Source organism: Leuresthes tenuis, unplaced genomic scaffold (genome assembly GCF_036924035.1).
Source record: "Leuresthes tenuis unplaced genomic scaffold, fLeuTen1.0.hap1 SCAF_24, whole genome shotgun sequence".
NCBI lineage: Eukaryota > Metazoa > Chordata > Actinopteri > Atheriniformes > Atherinopsidae > Leuresthes > Leuresthes tenuis.
Window position 1 is genome coordinate 6,185,921 of NW_027325378.1, and position 27,432 is coordinate 6,213,352.

General features: G+C 37.8%; 1 protein-coding gene across 1 annotated transcript in view; it reads right to left on the reverse strand.

Annotated features, from left to right (window-relative positions):
- LOC140284740 (cadherin-18) overlaps positions 1-27,432 on the reverse strand; it is a 94,135-nt gene that overhangs the window by 17,874 nt on the left and 48,829 nt on the right. The window contains exons 5-10 of the mRNA XM_072378726.1: positions 19,819-19,986; positions 18,618-18,805; positions 17,981-18,234; positions 6,477-6,613; positions 3,176-3,297; positions 219-336 (exon numbers count right to left, since the gene is read on the reverse strand). Coding sequence (XP_072234827.1) covers positions 219-336; positions 3,176-3,297; positions 6,477-6,613; positions 17,981-18,234; positions 18,618-18,805; positions 19,819-19,986 — 987 coding nt within the window. The remainder of the gene's footprint in view (positions 1-218; positions 337-3,175; positions 3,298-6,476; positions 6,614-17,980; positions 18,235-18,617; positions 18,806-19,818; positions 19,987-27,432) is intronic.

The window sequence follows — 27,432 nt, forward strand, 5'->3', positions numbered from 1 at the left end:
CTTTCACACAGACCAGAATCAGAGCAGATGGGGGGATTTGAATCTTCATATGCTTGTCATACCCACTCGATAGGAAAGCAAATTATCACTGCATCTCAAAGGTAGAATGAAGTCAGCACAGTGTATTGGACCTTGGAAATGTGACCAGTGTGGATATCTCTTTAGGCAGAGTTGAAAACTCATAAGAAAAGCAAACAAACATTGATCATTTTCATTACCCTCATTGTCCTTTAGCGTGAAGTTGGGATTAACTGGTAGCTGGCTTGGCAAGGCAAAAGAAAACCGCTGGCCATTGGCAAAGTCATCCTTATCCACTGCTGTGACAGTCTGGATCAACTGTTGTTGAAAAGAAACAGAGTGAATGACATTGAATTAGCTTCTCCATAATTTTGAATTACTCTCAAACTGCATGTACAACAAAGCTGATAAAGGTTCTGAAGACTTTCTTGTGAGCTCTTGACCATAACTGGTCAGAGTACCTCCCTTTGACCTACAGCCCAAAGGTCCCATTACATTTTCTTCTTTACTTGTGCATGGAAACTGAAGGCGAGTGTCTGGTTGTGACAGTTTTGGCAGGTGTGAAGGGGAAACTGGAATCTAACAATAACAGGGATGATTTCAAGGCAACCTCACTATCAGTTTAGCCTCGCTAAACTTAGCTTGCACTTAATTGGTAAAATACACAATGAAAGGGAGGAGAGAGCCAATTGAGAGGGGAAACACTTGTCACTATGGGTAGTACTTATTATCAGTGTGACACCACAACCATCGTTGTGCTCCTGGTGTACTTGCACAAACTCCTGTCTTTAACTGTGTAGGGTTGTGGTTCTTTTATGTGAGCTTGAGTTGACTTATGTGGGTGTCATGGTTGACAAGGTGAGAAGTACAGCTTCCTTTCTTCTTGTGTTGCCAAAGGGAAGTTATGTTTTTGCTTTTTATTAGAGTGAAAAACCAACCTAAAGTCACTCAAATATTCTTAAAAACCAGAGGATGTATCTATGCTGTTGCCTGTTAGTTTAAAAATGCCTGCCTGAGTCAGTGAAAAGTTGTTTTCCAAGTGTATTTTTGTTTCGGGAATCACAACAGTCTAATGTGGTTTTGCAAAATTGGTCAGTTCCAACATCTTGACTAATCATTAGAGTATTTATAATTGCAAATTATACCTCAGTACAGTGCTATAACTGCTAAGCTAACAAGATTCCCCTCTCACCACAAACATTTTGCTGTGAAAGAAATCAAATCTCATATCAGCTTATTTTCTGATTTAATTAACAAGAGCATCTGATTTGACTTCACAACATATTGATACAATAGCAATAAAACTGTTTTCTGCCAGAGAATTACATTCACGTTTGATTAGCAAATCTCTGCAAACATGGATGCAGAAAGTTCCTGGATTGCTGAGGATCACAGTGTGAGGCTGTTCACAGAAGATGGACAAAAATGTCCATTGTTGCACGTGAGCTACTGGCGTGTGTGGCCACTAATCAATGTGTTAATTATCATTCTTTTTAATTGGTGCATATGATAGATTAACCACTTAAAATTGGTGTTCTTGGAAATATAATCTCGTAATTACATAGATATCAACTAGAAAAAAAAAAGCTTATGTCTAATCACCTGTGACAAAATTCTAGATTTTATTTTATCGGTAATATGTAATCTATTATTGTACCAAACTTGATGAGGGAAGTTCTCATATTGTGCATTATCTCTCGAAAATATGCACTGTTACAGATTTGCGAGGTCTCAGAAAACCTGCTGTGACTGTGACTGTGAAGGGCCTCATCAAGTTCATCCATCCATCCAATTTCTATACCGGCTTAATCCAATTCAGGGTCGCGACGGGGGTGTGGACAGCTCACCAGTGCCTCATCATGTCTTTATTTAAATAAATAAATAAACAAATAAAAAAATATACAAATATCTGCTGATTTACAATTAGTTGGATTAAAATGTATGAACAAATCTACTAAACTATTAAATTTGTATCTATTTGTAACTATTTGATACGCCCATGTTATTATATGATATGATAAACAATGATTTACATTCAAAGGTTAGCCAGTTAACAGTGAATGGGAGTCTCCCATGTCATGAGGGATCTTGTAGAGAATGAGCTGGGAGGTGGATGGACCATGCATAAAAAAACCCTTTCACAAGGGTAAAAAAACACGGCTAACACCCACTAACATCTGGCTTTTGACCAAAGTTTGAATGTGTCTAATCCGCTTTCAGTCTGGCGGCAAATTACTCTTCAATAGTCACGGGTATTGATCGGCTCCAGCTTCAGTCAGTATAGATGGGAGGTAGAAGTTTGATTGCTCCAGTTGTTTGTACTTAGTGCAACAATGATAAATACTCTGCAACTAGTAATGGGAGAGGCTTTGATTTAATCAATTAGTGGATGTAGTCATGTTTTCAAGAAGAATATTTAAACACTCTGTAGGTGTTCGGTTGAATTTATTTCATGACATCTGACAACAAATCAAAAATGTTTCCTGTGCTTTGTATTAAAAATTAAATGGAAGTTGTTTCTAAATCACTAATGAGTAATTAAGTTCCTTTACATATGTCTGCTGAATGCTGATGTTCCACTCACTCCTTAAATATATCATAATTCTTAGTCCTCTGAGCCAAGAACCCGGAGGCTACAATGCAACCTTAATTCAAATTTAATTCAAACTTTCACTCAAACTTTTCTTCCACCAGCTTGAAACTATTAAAAATGTATTTAGTTGTCTTTCCAGTCTTTACTCCACCATCCTTTGCAGAACCACCCTTTCAGCTATTTCTATGCTGCTGATTGCTCTGTATCTCAAAAACCTTCTTAATTTGAATGAATCAAAGACTACTGAGAGCAAACTGGAATGAGCTTCGATTTGGAGCTGTCATGGTTTGCTGCTGAGATACTCATTTTGAATATGGGATGATTAAGCAGCTCTCTGGAGTGTCTTCACAGTCGTTACCGCTACGTTTTCGCTGAACAACCCAAAACACTGATGGAAACAATAGTTCAGCACAGAGTGCATGAAGTCAGGGAAATGACTGTGGTTAATGGACAGCTCTGCAAAGCCCCTCTTTTTTTCGGGGTCTTTGAGGTCTGTAAAGGTTTGAAACAGTGGAAAGAAAAACTCTAAAAGGTTGTTGAGTTTGTTTCAAGTTAAACACTCACCTGCCCAGGCTTTGAGCTTTCACACACAATGACTTCCTCGTCAGTTGCTATTTCTGGGGGATTGTCATTCATGTCTAGGACCTGAACTGTAACAGGAACATGGCTGAGAAGGCTGGGGTTGTCTATAAGAGAGAGAACAAATGACAGAACCACAGGAAAACATGAAACTTGTAAACGATGCCTGCCAGTAGCATAATTTACTAAATCAAAATTGTGGTGTATTTAATAAGGTTTGACTGAGACCATATTGAACCATTTGGAAAACTTTTATTCAGGTAATAAACCAGTGAAGGAAAAAGGGTCAAAGACTCAATACCAAAAACGTTTGCAAGCACAAGAGTCATCACCTACCGGTCACTACAAAGAATGCTGCTGTAAAGCAGTTCATGTCTTACATTTTCTGATCCTCAGGATACTTCCATCTTTATGTGCATCTTTATGTCCCCACCTGCACAACATCAATTACTCATCTAACATTTAAAACGTCTTTTTTGTCAGGATATGTTGATTATCCTTAGACTTAATTGAACTAATTAAAATCCCTGCAATTTTAGAATGTTGATTTTCCTCAGATACCTTTTTTCCCATGAAATGGTTCCGTATCAATTTAAACTGATTTGTCCATTGTGCTTGATAGCAATATCGCCCGAACCCTAACAAAATGTAATGTCAAGCCTCATTTTAAATCACAGATGGGCTTCTATATGATATCTTTTCACAGTAAGGGTCCTTGAGCAAAGTAGCTGACCGTCAACAGCCTCTGTCCATGATAGAGTGGTTTCACTCAGTGGTTTCCAGGGGATGGTGAACAGCGGAGGAAAATGGCTCAGAAAAACTTTTAGTCACACAGGTATATGTCTTGGGTTTAAGTAATAGTTATAGATTTTTACTTTTTTTTTCATCATCTAATGAAATTGTGTCAGTGGTATTATAAGACAAAGCTTTGTGCTTTTTTATGTCAAGTTCCACGGTGATCCAATAGAAAATGTGCTGAAATCAATTCATTCTCTAATTCTCTTGCGCTCTTGGGATTCTTTACCTATTCTTTAGACTCTCTGCATGGTGGTTTGCAGGGATGTGTGTTGGGTGCTTTGTCTTTCTTTATAAGGTTGTGCCTTTGCCCATTCAAGGTGGTAAAAATGTATCTTAGCCTTTTGACACTATCTTGGCATGTAAGTATAGGCTTGAATACTAAAGAGACGTGGGGAGATAAAGAAACATTAGCATGCAGAATACCTGTGGGTCAATGGGAGATATGCTTAATTGTGATTACGAATTACACAAGTTACCTGATAGAAATTCTTGAAGTAAGTGGGGCTTTTATTGATTTAATTAGTTTTCTGAGTAGGGTACTGAAACAATTGGAATTGATTTTCCAAGTAACTATAAGGAAATACACTTGAACCTTTTTGAATATATTCTTATCAGTATGCAAATGAAAAATTCACAATTGTTTCCTTCAGACTTTAATGGTTATTTTAACTATGAACAAAACTGTCAGTGGGCTGTGCTTGAGTACTTTTAGCTATGCAGTTTCAACATTGTGTTTCCATTGTGGACCCATATATATATATATATATATATATATAATCTGCCCCATTTTTCTGGTTTACCACTGAGAAGATATGTATATTGTAGGCAATTTCCTTGATAATCATTATGGAATTGTTTTTCCCTTTTTCGTTTTATTTAAAGTACATTATATTTTAGCCCAGATAAAAACTTGGAACTTTACTCAAAAACTAATATAAGAATAAGCAGGATGGGACTGGATGTAGCCTGTTCACTTAAATTAAATCTGCCTCTTTAATGTGGCAGTGTAGAGTTGGACACAAGAAGTAGTCACAGTGAACTGATTACACTTTATTGTATTGTGTCCATTAACATCTTCTCCTGTAAGGATGTTTTTAAATGATATGCAGTTCCTATGGTTTACAGATTTTATTTTGCAGGTAAAGGGAACGTGTGCTGTGCAGATTCACATATTTTCTTTTATTGAGTCTTTATTTTGCTGATATTGATTTTGACTTCAATTTTACCCTCTATGAATTTGAACTGACTATATGATCCCCTCAGGGTGTCTTGTTATCTGATGGGAGAGTAAACCTACCTAAATCATGCTTTTGTGGTACAAAACTCCCCCATGATTTAAATGCAGCTCTGATATATAATGTCTATTAGCTTGAAGCTAAAAAAGATCATTAAAGCATTGAAGAGCAGTGCATTTTTGCACCTGCCAATCTGTTTTTTGTTTCTTGTGTAAAGCCAGAAAATTTACAATCTTCTTTCTGTCAATGCGCTGAAAGAAGCCTGTGGAAAAATTGTTGTTCTTACTTTTGGCTAGCTGTGAGAAACATGGAGGTTTCAAATGGAATTAAATTACCTTTTGTTTCCAAATGAGGTAAAAATGTTACCATGCAGGGAAATTCAGAGCATCCTATGCAGGAAATCACTAAAACTAACAACAAACTCATAACAAAGGGATCCCTCTCAGTCCTGTTTTAAGACCTTTAAGAGGCAAGTCTAAGTCTATTTTCCTGCAGACGCACAACCGTCTGGGGTAGTTCCCTTATTCCTTCTTACTTTTACTTTTTACGGGACAGTTGTGTGCAGCAGCCTTGGAGCAGAAGGTGTGAAGACAACTTCTGATGAAAGTGAATGTGAGGACTGAAAATACACTCCACACGCATGCACACACACATGCACACACATAGCCCGTTGGCAGTGAGAGCACTTTTATATAAAAACTGCCAACAAAGCAGCTTCCCACCTGGTTGTGAGCAGGTGGGGATGTGCTAATGTGTGTTTTAGAATGTAATCTCTGTGAAATTTTTGCTAAATTACACTTTGCTTCTCTTATTTACTGCTTTATACTGTGAGGGACCACAGTCTGTTTGCAATGTACATGTCTTGGATATTTGACTTTCTGATCTCCCACTCCAAGAAAACATGAGGAATTTGGGTGAGGCTTCCCCAAAAGACATCTTAAATAGTAAAGAAAGTATCTCAATTTTTCAGAGCTGATTTGAATGATTTTTGTGCTCCGACTTCCAATTCTGAGGTTCAAGGAATGCAAAATGACTTGTGAAGTTTGAAAGGATTCAGAAACTAGTGAAAAATTACTTGTCTGCCTTTGACTGTCTGTCAATCAGCATGCTTACACCTTTGCTCAAATGTGTCAAATTGCTCAATAACGTCACTGTCTCTGTTGATTTATATGCAAATGTCATGGGTGAGTAGGTGCATTACATTTCTTGCACTTGGAAGCATTTGGTATATGGAAAGCAACCTGGGTACCTACCAATCTCTGAGGCCATTACAGTAATGTTGTGCCAAGGCATGTCTTCTCTGTCCAAAGGCTGCGTCGTATGTATAACCCCACTGCTTTCATCGATTCTGAAGTACCTTACTCCATCTTCTTTGCTGTCCATGTAGTATCTATCAAGAAAGAAAATTTTATTCCTATATATGCAGTCCATCAAAATAGCTGTGTTGTTAAGGGAGGGTGGGGGGACAACATAACAGTCTCACATGATGACATATCACATAAACATAGCTTTCAAAAACTTTTGAAATGCTTGAAAAAAAGAAGCTTCATGTAGAATAAGATGTGTAATAATATGCAGACTTCAGAAGCATTTGGATAAAACTAAGAGCTGCGCTTCCATGAAGTTGGTGCACTTAGAAGTCAAAATCACTGAAAAAATTAGGCAGAAATCTGCAGTCATTTATTCCATTAAATAGATCAAGCTCCAAAAATATTCAGTGTTTTCCACCATCCGACTACAACTCATTTCCCCTTCCCCGTCTTGTCGAATACTGAGTAAAATGCAACAATAAAGACCAAACTAACCAAAAAAAGTCCTATATGTTCTTGACAATCGAATCAAGACAAAGTATGAAATTTGGAGAATCAGAAATTCTGATATTTTGCTTGTGTTCTTTTTAAATTTTCATTGTGGAATATACGAATACTAGAGAGGGGGAGTCTTCCAAAAGTAAAGATGGGGATAAACTGTGTCGATAAATATTCCAACACTAATGTTACTGAATGTAAAAGTTCACATTATCAGTGGAATTTATTATCACTGGCACATAAAATGATGAAAACACATAATATGAAAGGCCTAAAAAAAGACACTCAATGGTTGTGATCTCTTGGCCCTCAAGCCATGAAAAAAGGCACAATTCTGGCATGGGAATTTCTAGATGGGTTCAGGATCTCTTCTATAGAACCATCCTCAATTACAGTAGCTCAGTTTATCGATTTCATGAATCCAAAAGAGTTAAGAAGAAAACTGGAAACCTGTCCTGAGGACTCATCAAAAGTGGAATATGAAAAGAAAGACTATCCAGTTTCTTTTTAGTATACAGTTAACAATAGTATGGCCATGCATAAGTGATCACATATGAGTGTTTCTTCTCCATTGTTCTAACCTGATATTCGCCAGTTTCTTTGTGATGTTTAGACTCCCCCCCCCTTTTGCAATGCTTTGTATTTGCTCAGCCTATTAGTTTGCTGTTCCTGATCCAGCTGCCTCCTGGTGTGTTCTGCTTTTGGGTTCTCATCCCCTCACCACCTAATCGCAGCAACAGTGATATTTGAACGATACAAAATATGTGAGAAGATGATAAAGCTTCCATCCATCCCTGTTCTTTACCCGCTTAATCCAGCTGGAGCCTATCCCAGCTGTCAATGGGTGAGAGGCAAATGGGCAGGTTGCCAGACCATCACAGGGCCACACAGAGTCAAACGCGACAAACAACCACCCACACTCACTAGGGAGGATTTAGAGTTACCAAGAGCTACCAATTAACCTAACATGCATGTTTTTTTTATGTTGGGAGGAAGCTGGACACAGAAACTCTACACAGAAAGGCCCGACCTGGGAATTGAACCTGGAACTCTCTTACTGTGAGGCAACGGTGCAAACCACCACCGAACTTGACACCATTATCTTTACAACTTCATATGAAAAGATTTGACTAATGTATCATCAACTTTGGAAAACTCCCTGTAGAGCAATGGATGACGTTACACAACTGTTTTCACAAAGTAACAGTGCTCATTAAGACTAAACTGATCTTTGTGTATTTTCAGTGGAGTCTCCCATTAAACACCTTGGTAAGATCACAACGCAAGCACTCCCATTTTTGACCTTGGATTCGCCTGAGGCCTTAGAAATACAGATATTAATTGGAACGATGTGAATGTCAAACTTGGTTTAAATCTATCAAACCAGACAACAAAACCGAAAATTCATTAAAATGAGTCAACCCAAAGCACGATGAGGTGCAGAAACAGCCCATTCCAATGGGGACTTGTTTATGCTTGCTTGATTTCCGAAGCCTGGTCCCACCTCTGCAGCACATGAATGGAATAATCTTTGCTGCTTTAAAATGGACAGTAGTTTCTTAAAACAAATATTTTAGGAGCAATCATTTTCAATATTCAATAATTACAAAAGACAGTTCTACCTGCAGTGTTAACGACTTGGAGTGGCTTTCCAGCAACTGTGTTATCGAACTACAAGGAAAGCAGCCTGAGGAATACAAAGCAGGGATGGGCTGAGCTGCTCCTCTCACCACAAAATGAGCATTGACTGTGTATTCCCTAATTTATCGCCTAATGACTCATTTACACCTTTAATCCAGCATTCATTCCCAGCGTAATATACCATAAGTGGAACCTTTTCAGTTGACATGTGAGATAGAAATTGTATAGGGAAATGACCTCCTTAATTGGAAATAATTAACTTTATTTTTTCTGGCCTTTATTTTTATTTACATTTGATTACCACTGAAACTTTATTAATTAATAAACATTTAGGCTGATAGAGGCACACATTCGACTTATCTGAGTGACCTAATCTTTTCGTGGTTTGTTTTTGCCTTAGTTTAAAATACAATATGCAACAGTATCTGTAGGACTGTGAAGATTAGGAAGTTTTAGTCTATCATGTAAAATAAATGTAATTGTCAACTGAATTGTATCTGTTCTTTTCACACCGCTATCATACTATACCTTTAAGAATTTACATGATCTTTCAATCACAAATTGCAAATGTCATGTATACTGTGAAAACAAGTGGTGGAAAATAATCAGCAAATAATATATTTGTAAGGCTAATTTAGCCGTTTCTGTTCAGATAATTTAATATTATTATGATGACTATGCGACTGCTGGGATAGGCTCCAGCCCACCCGCTACCCGATTAACGGATTGACGGTATAGAAAATGGATGGATGGATGATGACTATGCACCAATAATCATGAATTTTGTAAACAATTACAATTTCAGGATTAATTGTTAATTGTGACATACTTGACCACATACTATTATTATATAGAGCAACTTCAAAGTAAGAGATCAAAGAAATTCTCAAGTAAAAAAGCTTAGATATCATGTTATTAAAGCTAGACTGATATCATCAGTGGATAATGATCTATCAAAGATTAGTACTGATGTGTACATTGTCCATTAAGTATGAAAACATTTTTTTTCCCCCAAAGAGAACATGCAGCAGTTTTCTTTTTCTTTTTAACATTTCTGTTAGATTGAGTTTCTAAGACTGAAACCTCAGCACAAACAACTGTGATTTATATACAGCGTTTCTTGACTCACAATTTGCCACCTCTACAACCATAGGGCATTTGTATGTACTTGTAAAAGTCAGATGCTGTGTCAGAGTTTCACAATGCATGGACTGAAACACAAATATGCAATGATCATGTGATGGCCATGGCAGAGAAACAGATTGTTAGCAGAGGAATTGCTTCATCATCCTAAACATATGCAATCAAAGCTTTGTGATGAAATACAGTGTAACTGCACATTGCATATAGGTGTGAACAACATGTGCAGAAAAATAAGTTGGGAAATGACAGTTGAGAAATAGTTTTGGTGCCTAGTTAATGATTTGCTAATTTGGCCATTAGTTAAGTGTTGTTCGATAAGCTAATTAGCCATCTGGAGCTTGAAAAGTATGCTAATCTGGCTTGTTCAGACAAACACTGAACCGGAGATAAAATCCTAATAAAGGGTTTTTTCCCCTCATGTTCGAGATATCTTAGCTGTAATACAAATAATTTAGGTCTACATACTGACATTGCTCGTTTGACATTAAAATTCTACCCTAAAAAATAAAATGTGGTAAAATATTGTGAGCCAATTTCCCAGCCAAATTCAGCTTGTTCCTAGCTTTTACAAAAGGTTTTTATTGTTATGAAGTATCTTAAGATAATCTAAAGATTTGTGTTCACACAAATTTATTACATTATAATCAACTCAGTAAAGCTTGTTTTCTGCTACTGTTTTCAGAAAATAAGCTTACTTGTATAGTTCACAGACATGCGGACAGGCTAACTGCACCTACTCTGCAAGACAAACTGAGATTACACTCATGTGGCACTTCTTTTGACACTTCTGGCAGCTACAGAGTGTGTCCAACATATCTTCCATATGAAAAAAAATACTGATGTATGGCCTCCTCTTATCCTTGCCTTGAATGTTTTTTTTAAGCACATCTGTGAAAGTGTGAACTTTTAGACAATTAAATCCATGCAACATCCAAAGACATCCAAAGCCAGTGGGTACGCAAAGAGGCCTAAAGATAAACTGCTTTGTGACAAATCATCCAGTATTTTAAGGTTTAAGGACTTTTGTAAGGACCTAAACACATGGACAGGGGAGAAGTGCAAATGAGTCACACAAATTGATACTATTGCATCTACCTACAGGTTTGAGGTGTGGGTGTTTTTGTTTGGGCTTTATCTATTTAGCAACCTCTCTGAAACATTTAAAAAATATTTTTCTGATTCATTGCTTTGTCGTCATTCTCATTCTCCTCATTCATTTTTTAAGCTTGCTCACCCATAGCAGTCTGCACTGCACTCTCCCCAGCCTCGCTCACTGAAACAGGCACGAATGGCTGAGATTGACTGTTTTGTTGACAAAGTTGAAAAGTTTTTACTACTTTGGAGATTAAACGTGAGATTTCTTAGAAAGAAAAGTGGAAATGAGATCCCGTCGTTCATGCAGTACAAATGCTACAGGTCTGTGAAAGAACCCTCCAGAGATTGCTTGTCCCTGCTCTGTAAAAGCAGCCAGAAACTGTTTAAAATAATCTCAGAATGTTGTTTGAGGCGTGTCTGTGTTTCAGCAGCACATCCGCAAGAGATCTGGCAACATAAATACCTATTAGCAAAGTAAATGCTAAAAATATCACCCGACGCCTTTGTCTCTTACTGATGTCAGGTTTAATATACACTACAGCCTGAGCAATCTGTTAACTTTGGAACGTTGTCCCAGAGGAATAGCTGTTCTTGTCTGTAAACACAATACTGAAACTCAGCCAGTTATGCCTACTTAAGCTGCGGGGACATCATGTGCTGCGAGCTGCAGTGATTGAGGGAGCTCAAGAATGAATGAGGAGAGAGAAAATCAGAGCAATAAAACATTGATCTTGGGTTGTTTTACAAAGGTTAAGTTCTAAGATACATAGGGCTGGGTACCGAACTTCGGTTTTTTTAAGGCACTGATCGAAATGCTTCGGTAGTACCGATTATCAAAACATGCCTCGTCTTTCGGTGCCAAGTTTCGGTAGTCAGAGCTGAATCACGTGTTCAAGACCATGCTACCCTCGATTGGCTGTATTAACGTTACACTTCGCCGCATGCAGGAAATGTGGTTATGCTCGCAGACGGGGTTCATGTGTATCTGCGTTAGGAACTGTAGTTGTGTGTGTGTGTCGCCGAACCGGTTAAACAATGCCACTGAAGTCTAAAGCGTGGCTCTATTTCACCAAGTTTGATGCCAATAGTGTGCGCTGCAATATATTCCAAAAAGTCATCTCTGCTAAGGACAGCAACACGACTAATTTAACGAATTATTTGACCGTGCGCACATTCAATTTAAGAGCAGAAAGTTGCTCCGTGTTTTACTGCAAGAAGGTCGGACCGCAACCATCCTCCTCTCAGCATTCAAGTCAGCCTGTGGACGCTACACAGCCCGAGTGGCATAATTCAAAATCTCGACCACTGGACTCGGCTTCATCTAAGAGTACAGAGGTTAACGCAGTGTGTGGCATTTTAACAGGTAAATTAACGTTCAGCGAAATCCAGCAGTAATCTTAATGTTACTGCAACTTAATATGTGCAGACAGCAGACATGTTGATGTTTCTGAAGAAAAAGTGAAAAGGATCCTCAGTATGTAGGATAGTATTAGACACCAACCCCTAACCTGTTTGCAACTGTTTTGCACTGGAAATTATTTGATATTATTTTTCTGTAAGAAGACTGCTTGGATTGGAAAAATAGATAGATAACTTTATTAATCCCTTTGAGAGATTCCCTCCGGGAAATTTAAATACTGAGCTGAAAAATAAAACTGAAGATTTGTACTGTTATGTGTAATATAATTTCCTTTTTGTTCGAAATGATACTATAAAATTGGTATCGAAAAAGCATCGTTCAGGAACTGGTATCAAAGTGAAGGTATCGGTATTGGTACCGGTATCGAAAAATTTTGATTGATATCCAGCCCTGAAGATACAAATGAAAATCCGAAACCAAGCAGAAATGTGTACAATGAACAGATTTCAAATGAGCTAAAACACACTTCCTGGTTTTGCAAGCTCTGATCAGCAGGGCACTGTTGCCTCCATGGAGGACAAGAGGCAAACGAGGTCGTGATAACAAACACTTGGAGAATTAAGTTTTATTGCTCTACACTACATCTTTAACAGAAGTTATGTTCTATCACACAAATTAAAACACAAACAAGCTGTAGACGTGCTTAACTTGAACATATTTTGCGTAAATCCAGCTGACGAGGATTTCCTTTAACGCAGCTTTTTATAAAATCAGATGTCTTGCATTTCATGTTATCTATTTATAACGTGTTGCTCTAACAGTTATTCTGCTCTTGCTCCCTCTAACTAAATACTATCTAAAGGTTTAGAAAAAAAGAAAAGGTAATAAGTTTTACTAGCAGATTAAAATGACTTGCATATATGAAGAGCTTTAAAGTAACCAGGCCAACAACTCTTCATAACCGTTCCTGACAATTATGATAATATATAAGAGCAACCAGGGGTAATGTCTCATGAGGAACTTGCTTGGTTATTTAGATGTCAAATTCACCCCATTTCTCCTAATCTAAAATGTCACTTCACTAACATGTTTATTTTATTGCTGCTTGGGCAGACTTCTGCTGATCAAAGAGAGACAAATATTGATGCTGGCTCCATTTCACACTCAGATCCAACATAACTTTCTGTATTTGAGAGACTGTCAGTGAAATACTTCCTGCTGTCTTCTTGTTTAAGTGGTAAACACTGCATGTGATGCACTGTAGGAATGGATGAGGTATCCCAGAAGAGCAACAAGGAAACTCTTTCAAATGTATATTATCCTCTTGTTTCCTATGAATCTTTAACAGAGATGTTTTAGATTTGTGAGACCAGTCTTTTCATTATCAAAACACAATTGTGAAAGAGTTGAACAATTAGACTCGTCTTAAATGGCCTACTGGGGAAACATAACACAGTGAACCTGGCTTTCATGACTAGAATTTGAAACTGTATTCATCACTGAAACCTTATTTGGATTTCCTGTCATATTTTGTTAGTTAGGGCAACATTTTATGTCCAAGAATAGAAGTCTAGTTGTGTCCTTCTTGTGTTTAGCAAATAGAACAATACTTTGGCAATCCGAACAGTTTGTTTTAAACCTCATTACACTATAGCTACACAGAAGCACAGCTTGAGCAGCATTTTGCAGAGCAGCAGCTGCACTGTACCTTGCACTCCCAATTACAGCTACGTCTCTGCTGCTCCATCTGTGTCAACATAGGATGCATTCATGTGCAGCATTACACTGCAGATTACCTGCCTTCAGGAGGCACTCAGAGTACAACACAAGTACTGTAGTACAAATATAAAATGTGGAAAAATAATGCTTGAAATGTAAAGAGGATCGTTTTCTCATGATTATGGGCTTATAATGTGAGCTTATAACATGGGTTTAAAATGTGAAAAAAATATCTTAAATTTCAAAATACCTTAAATTGGAAGCTGCAAGTTGAAGATGAGATTTTGAAGGGGGTCAGCAACTCACTGCAGGGAAAGTGGGCAAAAATGATGTGTTTCTGCAAGTTTATGCTTTATTTGTTCCTCTTCTTCTTATACCAAAAAAGTAAAAAAGCCTAACACTCTCTTGGGAGCCATATACATAGGCAAATAGAAGTATTATACCATTCAAATATACAGTCAAATGTATGAATACTGTGTGAAGAAATGTGAAGTTTTCTGGTTTACATATATATGCTTTTCACTTCTGGCTCAGAAAACCTGTTTGTGCTCAGTGCTGAGACAGTTCAGTACAACAAATACCTGACTTGACTCGACTGATGGTCGTAGCTGTCATACATTTTCACTAACCTCAACATTTCACATTCATTCCACACTACATGCCATGTGCCAGAGAATATCAAACAGAGCTGCAGGGAGCTTTGGGGCTTGCCAAATACCACAGTCCCAGTTGACTTTTGTGCTTGTTAGCCTGGATTTATTACTGCTGTAATCTTTGGATATGGTTTTGTTTGGTTAATGTGACTTTTAGTGTCTGTTGTGGTTGGGTAACTTGCATCAGGTCCAGGTCATTTCTCCTCACGATACATGACTGCCCGCATGCAGTAGGTAATACAGAGAGCAGAGGCAAAGGCCAGACCAGAATGTGAACAATTCCCACTTGGAACAAGGTTTATAGTGTCTGTAGCCAAGCATTATTGGATGCAACTATGAGCTAGAATCTTTTTAGAGAATAGTAATAAGTGAATTTCCTTGCTAATAGGCCAATGATGTATCAGCCACCATAACATTACACATTCCTGCTCATAAGTCTCAGTGCTTACTGCTGTTTAGAAAACCCCAAGGCTCTGCAGCCCATGGCAAAGCTTGCAAATATGATCCTATTACATGCAGCAGCAACAGAAGATTGCTTCTTATTGATATGTTAGCAATGCTTAATCTCTTGAGGAGTATAAAGTTCAGGACTACTCCATCATTTCTGTCAGGAATATGGAGAGAATTCAAATTAATACAGGCAGTGAAGCTGCTAGAGTGTAAAGCCATGTAATGCCATGTAACAAGGCACCTGTTCAGTACACCGCCTAGGGCTGCTGTGAATTGTTTTTTCAACAGCACACACATGTCTGTTTAGAGTGCATAAAAATGTGCAAAGTATTGTATTGCCTCAGGTTAATTTTAAGATTGCAGATAAAATAACCAGATCTCTGGAAATGTCTAAAAAAAAAAGAATAGAGTTTCACTATGAGTACGGCAGATTTAGATGGAAGGTGAATTTGTACAGAGGATGTGCATTTTTCGAAAAATCTGGAGGATATCTCATAATGGTATTGCAAAACACAAGTTACTTCACATTTATTAATAATTCATATATGCACTGACACATGCTGAGGTGTCAACTTTATATTTTCATCTAAAAGACCCCATTTTTGTATAAAAACAGCAGTGGCTTGCTGAGGCGTAGACTCCATCAGACCACTAAGGGTATGCAGTGATGTCAGGCACAGGGCAGTCAGCTGCAGATCATTAAAGTCCTGCAATATTTTAGGTGAGGCCTCTCTGGAGTGGACTTGTTTGTATAGTACGTGGTCGGCAACGCGCGGCTCCGGAGCCACACATGGCTCTTTCATCCCTCTGCTGTGGCTTTGGAGAAAAAAATAACAAATTCAAATCTATTTTACTTTAGTTTGTTAGTCTTTTTAATGTAATTCAAAGTTTGAAGATTATGGTGATCTTGTAAAATCAAAATAAAACATGTTTTAATTTTTTTGTCGCTCAAAATATGTGTCACAACCACTGATGTACGACACACGATTTGTTCATTTATTGAGCTTTTCGACTCCCGGTAGGCCAACCATGGATAAATCCAAGAAAAGAAAAGTTTCTGAAGAAAACAGAAAGTTTAATGCTGCGTGGAAAGATGCATTTGTTTTCACTGCTGATGAGACCAGGATGCTTAATATGTGGTGAGAAATTGGCAAATAACAAAAAGTAAAATGTTTTTATCCAGAATAAACACACAGCCTTTGCTGAAAGATATCTAGATGGATTTGCTGCAGGTGGATCATTTAAGTTTGGACTCAAAACGAAATGGGGTATTTCATTTGAAAGAAACCTCCAACCCTGTCTCTTTTTTCAGAATTCAAAATGTTTTTGTTGGATGCAGAAATAAAATGATGTTTTCTTTGTAGCAGTTCATTGATTTCATAAATGCAACATGCTATAGCTTTTTTTTTTATACATTGCATAAAGGTAAAAAACAATATATGCAGTGTTCATTAAATAGTTTTACAGCTCCCTGTGTTTTCTTTTCTGTGGGAAACAGGTCCAAATGGCTCTTTGAGTGTTTAAGGTTGCCAACCCCTGGTCTAGTATATCCTATAAATGCTCAATTGGATTGAATTTTTTACTTTTAAAGGCAAAGTCACCACCTCAAACGAGTTGAGCCTCCTTAAACAATTCTATAACGGTTTTTGCAATGTGGCAGGGCACATTTTCCCACTGAAAGTCTTCATGAGAGAATGCTATTTCTATAAAAGGTTGTTCTTGGTCAGCAACAATGTTTGGTAGGTGGTACTTGTGAAAGTAACATCGATGTAAAAAGCAGGACCCAAGTTTCACAGCAGACTACTGCCCCTGCTATCTCACTTTCCTCCCATAGTGCATCCTGGTGCCATGCATTCCCTTGGGTAAACAACTCACACAGACCTGACCGTCCCCATGGTGCAAAAGAAAACATAATTCATCAGAAAAGGCCTCTCTTTTCATTGCTCTGTGGTCCAGATCTACTGCTCACAATCCAACTGAGACGGGTCAGCATGTAAACCTTTGTGCTGCTAAGCAGTCCCAATTGCAACAGATTGTGTTGCACTGTGTTCCGACACTTTTCTATTGGAAGCAACATTAACTTTTTCACCAATTTAAGCTACAGTAGCTCTTCCATTGGACACAAGCCAGCATTCACTCACCACAAGCATCAATGAGCCTTGAATGTCCATTACTCTGCTGCTGGTTCACCAGTTCTCCTTGACTATTCCACATGAGCTGCAGTCGTACCGATGCAATGACCCAGCAGTCTAGCAATCACAATTTGGCCTTTGTCAAGGTCGCTCAAATCCTTACTTTTGTCCATTTTTTTCTGCTTCCAACACATCAGCCTCAAGGAAATATTATATCCCACCCAATTCCATGTGCCAGTGTAACAGGAGAATCAATGTTTTTCATTTTACCTGTGAGTGGTCATGATGATATGGCATTGGTGTACATGGCATTGAATTTTGAGCTGTAGTCGTAAAACATTTCAGACGGAAATATTGTTATTGGTGGATATGTCCTTGTCATGTGCACAGCCAAAACATTATCTGTATGAGAAATTATCTTGCCAATCAACCATAAGCCAAAAAAATCATCCAGTTCAGATCACAACATTAATAAATGTACAAGCTTCCACTGAAAACATGTTTTTATAAGCCAGATAATCCAATCAGGAATAGTGAACAGGCTTCTTGAAAATCCATGTGACAAAAACTCGTATTTTGAATAACTTTTGGGAACCAGTACGTTGACAAACTGACAGCATTACATTGGCTGCCAGTCAACTGAAAATAAGTTGTTTTTTTTACCATTGGAAACCTTCTTTTCCTTGTGCTATTCATTACCGTCCAAGTATTTCTTAAATATCCAGATATTACATGCATGTAGTCTGAGTAGCTTACCTGACAGGACTATTCCTGCTGTCTGGATCTCGAGCTGTAACTGTGCCCACTTCTGTCCCACTTGGAGAGTTTTCATAAACATCCAGTATATAATAATCCATAGAAAAGACAGGGGCTTCGTCCACATCCCCCACTGTGATTTTAAGGGTGGCAGTGTCTTTGAAAGAACCGAGATATGAAAAGCGAGGATCCACATGTGTATTCATTCCCTCGATGTGCAGCGTGTAGGTCTTCTTTCTCTCGTAATTCAGAGGCTGAAGGGAGAAGGCACCACAGGGCCATAAGATTAGCACATGCTCAAAGGACATGGTTGTTACACTCACAGCTCTGAAATCACATTTGCACTTGCTCTGCCAAAAAAAAAAAAAATAAAATCAATAAAATGTTAATGTATATGAAAATATGTAGACTGTGTTTTGTCAAATGTTCCCCAGAGTTTTAGCTGAAAATGTATTTTTCTTGCTGCCCATTTCACAAAAACATAGGCTAACTGTGCATGCTTAATCAATGTCTGCAACTAGTCTAGTTATCACAGTCATTTATTGTCTATTTCAGTGACCGATCCTTATCTGGAGATTAAAGGGCGATCACTTTCAAGACAGATCCCAGTTCTGTGTTAAAATGGGATAGTCCTCACCTTTTTCAGGCTGATGATTCCCTCTCTTGTGTCTCTGTCTGTAGATATGGAGAACATGTTGGCCCCCTCAGAGTTAATGATGCTATACTTGATGTCTGCATTGACACCAAGGTCGTCATCGTTGGCTTTGATCTTCCCTACTGCTTTCCCAACTTGAGCTGATTCAGGGACGTACAGCTGGTAATTTTCTGTGGATGAACATTGATTTGTATCCGCTTTGAGATAGTAAAAATGGTTTTAAACACAACCTCTCTTGCCCAACACAGCTGTCTTAATGTCCTCCTAAAAGGGCACAGCTAAGCAAATTGACTGTCACCACCTTTTCCTGAGGGAATGTCATTAAAAATACTCAGCAGTGCTTCAATTGGCATTAAATGCTAAACTGAGGTTGATAGCACTGCAGTGAAGCAAATCCAATTCTAAGGCAGATGATTATTCAGAAAACATTTTTTCCTTGTCTTTTTTTTATATACTGGAGCAAATGAAAAACTCAGGGCTGAGGGGGATTATGCTTGATGAGGCACTTTCAAAAGGCAAAGATTTGTGGCTTCATCTCAACTTAAAATGAAAAATTCAGACTGCAAAACAGAGGGTTTTAGTGAATGCTCATCTAATTTAGCTGCTAATTATGGAAAGTTTTACCACAATATTAGACTGCTGAGTAATACAATAAGTATTATATATCATAGTGAAGAGAGTTGAATAGGTCTGAATAAAACGGAAGCTTCAATTATCAATGATCTGCTCTCTAATCATTCATATAACACAGATATACTGTTATTTCATTAATGTCAGTGTGGAAAAGAAAGTCGTTTATTATTGCAAATACTAAATTACTCATGTTTTATCCTTTTTTTCTCAAGCAGAAGAAAATTCTAAAAAGAATATTATGCCAAGCCTTCAGGAGCACTTTTACACCTCTGTCACAATGGTTTTCAAAGGAGACACCATCTTTCCTCTACCATAATAAAAAGGCATTCTAGAAATCTTCCAAATGCTGTTTAGATTACACAACTCCCTCAGGGAACTGTTGGAAGGGTCCTCTGCTCAAGGCTTAAAATGTCTGAGAGCATGCAACTGTGTTTACAAGCAGCATGATAATGCAATGTGCTCCACAAAGGCAAACTTATGCAGGTAAAGAACAGCACGGCATTTAATCCCACAATGCCATTTTTTTCTGATGACTATATTTTGTACATACTTTGGGGGAACATAGGTGGGTTGTCATTGACATCTGTCAGTGTGATGTTGATGGTCGTGGAGCCAGAGAGGCCTCCAACTTGGCCTGCCATGTCTTTGGCTTGGATGACAACAGTGTAGTGCTCTCTAGCTTCACGGTCCATGTTTGCTAAGGCAGTCCTGATGATTCCTGAAGATTAGAGGAAACAAATTACTGTAAATGAAAAACGTTTCATGGATTATATGCATCTAATAGAATACCAGTTACTAGTTAATAGAAACAAAGAAATGCAGACATGGTTTTCAGCATTGACATAAGTCAGTGCCGAAATGGAATGGAATGCAATTAGGCCTTGGATATGCTAATAAGAAGTAAAAAGAGATGATTTAAGCAGTTTCCTAATATTGTCCCCACTCAAATCTCTTTCAGATATGGGATACTCCCACAGGAATGTATCACACTTTCAAGACTTCTCTTTGATTCCCCATTTTCTATCAGGGCAGAATGCAACATTGTACGGCAGCCTCATTGTCTTATCTATTCCTACAGTTACACAGCAAGCACAGCTATGAACTTTCACAAAGCTAACACTGTGATATATCACTGCACATCGACCCATTACAGAGACACCAGCAGTACCCTACTGACAAGCTAAAAAGACAGGAACGTATTTGCTTCCTGTGTTGCTGGGTGTGAGGTGATTTATTGACATAATAAGCTGATGCCTTGCACATACATTTATCAGGGTGTGTTTGTGTGCATGCCTGTACTATGTCTGTTAGTTTATATTCATTTTTTTGTTTGTTTCGATGTCTGTGTTAACAGGTTAATACGCAATCTTAACTCCTGGAATCACACCAGCACGTGGAGCCTGATTTAATATGTTCAACCTTAAATCTGTGTTCATTGTAAATAGTGCTTTCCCCTGAGCCAGGACCCTCTGGCCAACATTCACCGCATGTTTTTGTGAACTTGTGAACCTTGCAATAAGTCACAGTGGCTGTCTGAGAACAGTAAGATCTGGGAATAGGTGATTTGTGGTTGATCACTGGGTGAAATAGACCTTTTGCTATTGTTTACTACCGTAGTGAGTAGCAGTCAAACAAGCAACACTTATAAGATGACTTAAGAGGATTAAAAAAAAGATCACTAAGGCCGGTGTATTATTTTCTTAAGTGGTTTGTGGCAGAAAGAGCATGTCACATGTTTCACATGAATGATAGTAATACATCCATCCATTTTCTATCCCGTCAATCTGTCGGTCGGGTAGCGGGTGGGCTGGAGCCTATCCCAGCAGCCATCGGGCAAAAGGCAGGGTACACCCTGGACAGATCACCAGTCCATCACAGGGCCACATGGAGACAAACAAGACAAACAACCATGCACGCTCACACTCACTCCTACGGACAATTTTAGAGTCACCAATTAACCTGACATGCACGTTTTTGGATGGTGGGAGGAAGCCGGAGTACCCGGAGAGAACCCACGCATACACGGGTAGAACATGCAAACTCCACACAGAAAGGCCCCAGGCGGGGATTGAACCTGGAACCCTCTTGCTGTGAGGTGACGGTGCTAACTGATGGTAACTGATGGTAATCCATTAGTTATCTTCAGCCAGTTCTATGTTCAGAAGCCACGAATGCTACTTTTCTTTGTTCTCAATGCCTATAGTCATAGTCCACAACATCAAAGTGATGTCTCTATAACATATACTGTGTTTGCCTTTTCTGCCAGGAAAAATATCATCGATACTAGTACTTGTTAATAATATGATGTTAGAATATGACCTAGTTGACTGATTTAAAGACAACTTTTACATTTTGCTGACGCCAGATTCATTTCAGAACTTTCCAGACCCAAAAATTAAATATGAAACACTTCATATTTGGAAAAAAAGTCATCAAAGAGCTGAGGTCTAATCTTGTAGTTGAAGGACAAGCGTTCTATTGACTGATTTAAAGCCAACAACCTGGAAGTATTGTGAAACGAGGCCAAAGGCTTAAAAAGCCTTTAAATGACACATTAAATGCCACAGCGTGATTTAAAAGGTGTGTTTCTTGTTACTTAATGATACAGAAGAAAAGAAATCTCTGGCTGGAAATTTTAAGTTTTGAATTGCCGCAGCTTCTCACTTGCTCCCCTCTGGCTCCTCTCTGGCTCAGTGGTTAGAGTCGGTTGTCCAATAACCGGCGGTTTGATTCCCACGCTTGCCACTCAAAAACTGACAGCTGGAGGGGTGTCAGCCCACCTCCTTGTCATGGCCGAGGAGCCCCGTGCTGCCCACCGCTCCAGTGTATGGCGTCTGTCTCTATGAGTGTGTGAACCTATGCATGTGCATGTGTGTGTCAACAAGTGCCAACCTGGATGGGTTAAGAGCGGAGGACAAATTTTGTGTGTATGCATGACAATAAATCTGATCTTAATCTTAATTTAAAAAAAAAAAAGGACTCAAATGCATTTTTTTTATATATATATATATATATATTATATATTGAATATCCTTAGTTATCTAATTGTCATAAAATGGTTATTTCTCATTTGAAAAGGAAAATATCAAAAATAGTTAAAGAAATATATATTAATTAAAGAAATATTAAGACCTGTACCAGCTAGCATCAAATATAATTCAAGTTTAAGTTTTTTTTGTATTGTTTGCATTTTGGCTGAACATTTGCTGAACTTGCTTATTATACACCAATGTAACTCAAATAGCAGTGTCATTATAGGCTAAATGGTTTCATCAGTGTATTTGAAATTTGCTATGAGATATGAACTTATTGGGACAAATCCCCATGAGAATTCATAGACATGGCTTCAAGATAAAACGAGTATCTCATTTAAAAATAAATGAATAATGCATTAATAATGGAATTCGTGGATGCTGTTAGTGTTATATGGAAGAAAATGTTCCTCTTTCTTTTTTTCAAGACTCCACAGACAGAAAGTGATTATTTTGTCCGAGGCTGAATGATCATTAAATGTGGGTCAAGGAGCAAAGCAGTCAGTGGTATTAAGGTAAGGTTACACATCATCTGTCATAGAACAGCGACTGAGGTCCCAGCGACTGCCAGCGAAACTGGATTTAACAAGAGGGAATGAACAAAGAGGCTAAATATATCTTCAATGGCGGGACAGACCAAGGTAGATTAAAAACACCTAAAAGTCAAATGTCAATAAAATAAGGTTTATGAATTGCTGAAGAAATCAGTCTCTGCTGAAACTCAATTCAAAATTTGACCTAATGATTGATTTTGATTTTGCAACCACCATAAAACCTTAAAATATAAGCTTGCTGAGGTGGGGCAGTTCACTGAGTGAGCTGTGAATAGCATTTTTAAGATGAATCCATAGTGTTGTGAATAAACTCCAGCTCACTGATTCCTCCCGATTTACCCATCTAGAGGCTCATGTTGGTATATTTTCATCATATATAGATCATGTCACAGATAAAATGTTTTGTAATGACTTTTTTTTGGACTGTGATCCATCTAATTTTATATAGTTCAGCATCATAAGTCTTTACTTTCTTGATTTAAAGGTAAAAACATATATATTACTCTAGTTTTGGCTGAGTGTTTACCCTAATTAAATCAGAGTAAACTGACATGAGAGTGGGCAGTAAATCATACAGACTCAGGGGCTACGGTCTGTTCAGTCTCTTGCAGAGTTGACAGGGCACATTAACTCTCTGTTTGACATGCAATATGATGGAACTACACATAAATAATAAATAATATGTTTTTACACTCAAGGGATTTGGTGGGATCTTGAAAAAAAACCCTCAAAAAGTTAAAAAGAATCTTCTGATTTTTGCACAGATTTCACTGAGAACATGTTTATTTAATCCAACCAAGGCTGAGTGAGTTTTGTTTTCTCATGTATTTTTGATTCACTGGGATCTCTGTGCCGATAAGTCTATTTGAAAACTTTAAAAGTGCTCATGGAGCAAGAAAATTACTATAAAAACAAAATTCCGAAATAATTCAATCAGATGTAAAAAATTTGAATATGGATATGATTTGAATATGCAGATAATTTAATAAACATCATAGTTTAAAACATTACAACATAAAACTCTTTCAAATAGAACAATACGTGTGGGTGTTACAGTGCACAATATTTATAATCGTGATTATTGATGAAAGAAGAATGACATAAATATCCTGTTGATAATACACACATGATAACATCAGAATTTGATCTCGGCTGAAAAAAACTAAACATTGTTGAATGCAGATTGCTTCTTTATTAATTTCTATTCTTAACCCTCCTAACCTACTATACAGAGTTTAATCAAACTGCCAATAAACAAGATAAAATGTGAAATAACATTTTTTTCAGGGTTAGGGAGCATGGTCATTGTGATTTCTTTTAGGAATGATATATGTGGGATTAAAACCAGATATCAAGACGTCGTACTTAAGGATAAAACACTTTAGTCTTCTTGCCAACTAATTATCACAACTTTATCAGTATGTTTTTTTTTTACAATATTCTCAGATTGTAAGGTACAGGTCAGGTACGCATTTGGCCTGATCTTTAAATGCAAGATAAGCATTGTGAAAAGATTGTACTTCTAGCCAAAATGGACCTTTTTTTTTATTTTGCCAAAAGTGAACAAGTTGTTGTGCATAAGATAAAGATTATTTTATTGTCGCTATTCATAGGCATTATATGGCGGAACTGGGGACAAAATGAACCAGTTGGTGTGACTAAATCTGCCTGAACTGAATGAGCAGAAACTTGGAAACCCCCCCCCCCCCCCCCCCCAAAAAAAAAAAAAAAAAAAAACTGACCTCAGAGGCAAAAGTAAGTGAGAAAAAGATAAAGGGAAAGAAGACATTTCTGTCACACCCACCACCACATTTTCTACCTCCTCATGTGGACTTTGAAACACATTGTGAAGGGAATAACAAGATCTAAGCAACAAATTCTGTCATTGCATGTGGTTCACAACACCGATACAGAATAATAAGTTCTGGCAAAACTGCAGTTAATGATGCCCTGGAAATGATAAAGAGTTTATGAAAACCATAATACAATGTTTGTCTTCCAGACTCCCACAGAGAATGAAAATTCTTCACAGTACATATTCAACTAAATATTTCCAACCCATTTTATTTTCGTCAGTGTTCTTTTGAAATGCCAGGTCTCAGCAGGGATCTGCTGTTTTTCTTTATTTCAAAACTAATCAAAGTTCTCTAAAACATTTTAAAAAAATATAACTTTTCACTTTCCCTTTCAACCTAACATGGGGTCCTTGAGACACGCCGCATGGCAAGTGGCCAATGTTTCCACCATAACCACAACAAGACAGGCGATCTGACCTTTAAAGTCTCATAAAACCTCTTAATCCTTCAATCTTCAGGAACAATGAGAACACTCTAAAGTTTTATTTTTTGGCTATGGGAATTTTCATCCAAAAACAGAAAGCATAACCAACAGCAAAGTAAATTACAATCGAAAAAACTAACAAAAAAAGAGGCCACCACCTCGACAGCTGATGCACTGCCACTGCTTCACAAACGTACAATCACCAAGCTGCATTCATTCTTAAACCAAATTCTTCAACAATACAGAGAAGGCCACAAGGGTCTTTTTTGGGTCTTTTTTTTGCAAGTATCTGAACGGTACGTCAGTACTCTGATACAAAGATCGCACCCCTGCACTCCCTTTCCTTACCATTTCTTACTATCTCTCTTACTATACTTCAGACAGCTTGGGCTGAATCTCTGTGGAGCTTGCGAGTTAATTTAGAAAATAATTGAGAAAGGGCTGACTTCCTTGAACCCTGGGCCCTATTTGACACAGTGAGGTGGTTAGCCTTTTCCTCAACCTCCCCAGTCTATTAGAGCTGATACCATCAGACTATCCACCTCTTTGTCTGGCTGGAAACATCTAAAGGAGAACAATCTCCTGGGTGAACAAAAAGGATTATAGAAGATTACTAGAGCATTCTTCAATCTCTAGCTTCAGGAATTTTGTTTTTTGGCTCATCAGAGACACTGTTATCCTTGTGTGTCAGCACTGTTACAGGATCTGAGGAAGAATTGGTTGAAAGCAGTCACAAAATTCCCTGAAATCAAAATGGAACACAAACATTTTTCTGTTTATATCATCGACTATTTTGTATATTTGATTGAAAAAGACTTGAGACTACTTGGACAAGTAGACAACACAAATTGACCAGCAAAGTGACAGATTTTTCCTTGATTTAACTCGAGTAAAGACTCAATCCGTTAACTACAAAAAACAAAAAAAAAACCTCTTGATCTGTGTCAGCTCCTTCAATGAACTCAAACACTCACAAATCCCAGATCAGCAGAGAAATTAGCCTATTTAGGATTCAAAGGGGACTTAGAGGTTCAGTACTGTGGTGTGGGTGTGTGTGTGTGTACAGATGTGAAGTGCAGTTAAGGGGTATTCAACTGTGAGACTTTAAGGAACGGCCTTGATGTCTCTGCGGGTAAGTGACAGATGCACAGTAGTGGAGGGAGAGACAGGTGTTATGAACCAACAGTAAAAAGGATAAATGCAGCCCCCATCTCAGATGTACTTTTCCTTAGATACAGAAGGCCCTTACTAAACTTGCTGCCTTGCAGTTTTGAAATTTGCAAGCCATGAAATCAATAAATCCACTGCAGTGAATGTTAATAAGGTAGTTTGCATGTCACTAAGCTGACCACATCAGGCTTGTTATATTTCCCAATATTTCACCAACAAATCTCTCTGGGTGGGTTTAAAGTTACTGAGCAGGCAGATGTTTTGTCTTTCTTTATAATTCTCTGTTGTCCCATTGCTTAAAAAGAAAAAATCCCCAGATGAGTCTGAACATAAGCAGCAGGTTAGGATTTTGAGGGCTTTCTGAAAAGGACACCTTGACAGGATATGTGCCTGTTATTAGAAACTAGGGGTCGCCATGTACATACACTAAAAAAGTTGGAATGAATAATATGACATTTTGAGAACCACGTATACACTTTAATGCCATTGTTGCATCAGTTTGTTCAGTACAAGTCTACAGTCGCAGCAGGTAAATGTTAAGTGGTCTGCACTTAAATAGCGTCCTAACCTTTTAACATACCGGTATGTCATTTGATAAAGTGCTTTACAATGTTTTTCACACACACACTTATAGAGATCAATGCAAAAACAAAAAATAAAGTTATTCTGGGTCTGCCTCCACACTTTTTAATAACTTCCCCTAATTTTTTAAGTTTAAGTTAGGGTCTTTACTCCCAAGACTTGTTTATTTAGCCATCCCTTAAGTAACTGTACTGAAATGGGGAAAGGGTGTTATAGTTATGTTATATCGGATTTGTTATGTTTTGGTGTGAATTATTTATTTTAGTTTTTGGAGTGATATTATGTTTTTAGTTAGATTCTCTGGTTTTGTTGGATTTATTTTGACTGCCGTGTGTTCATTGCTTAGCATTTACCATAGCTTTTGTCTTCTTTTAAGAAACATGATGCCTATGTGTCATTTATAGCCTTTTTTTCATCCTGCTCTAATTGGTTTAACTTGTGCCTTGTTACCCAACTAGTTCCAAGTGTATGTGTGTGTGTGTGTGTATAATCTTGTCTCTCCTTATGGCCTTTCGCAGTCTGTCTGTTTAACAAACCCAACTATAT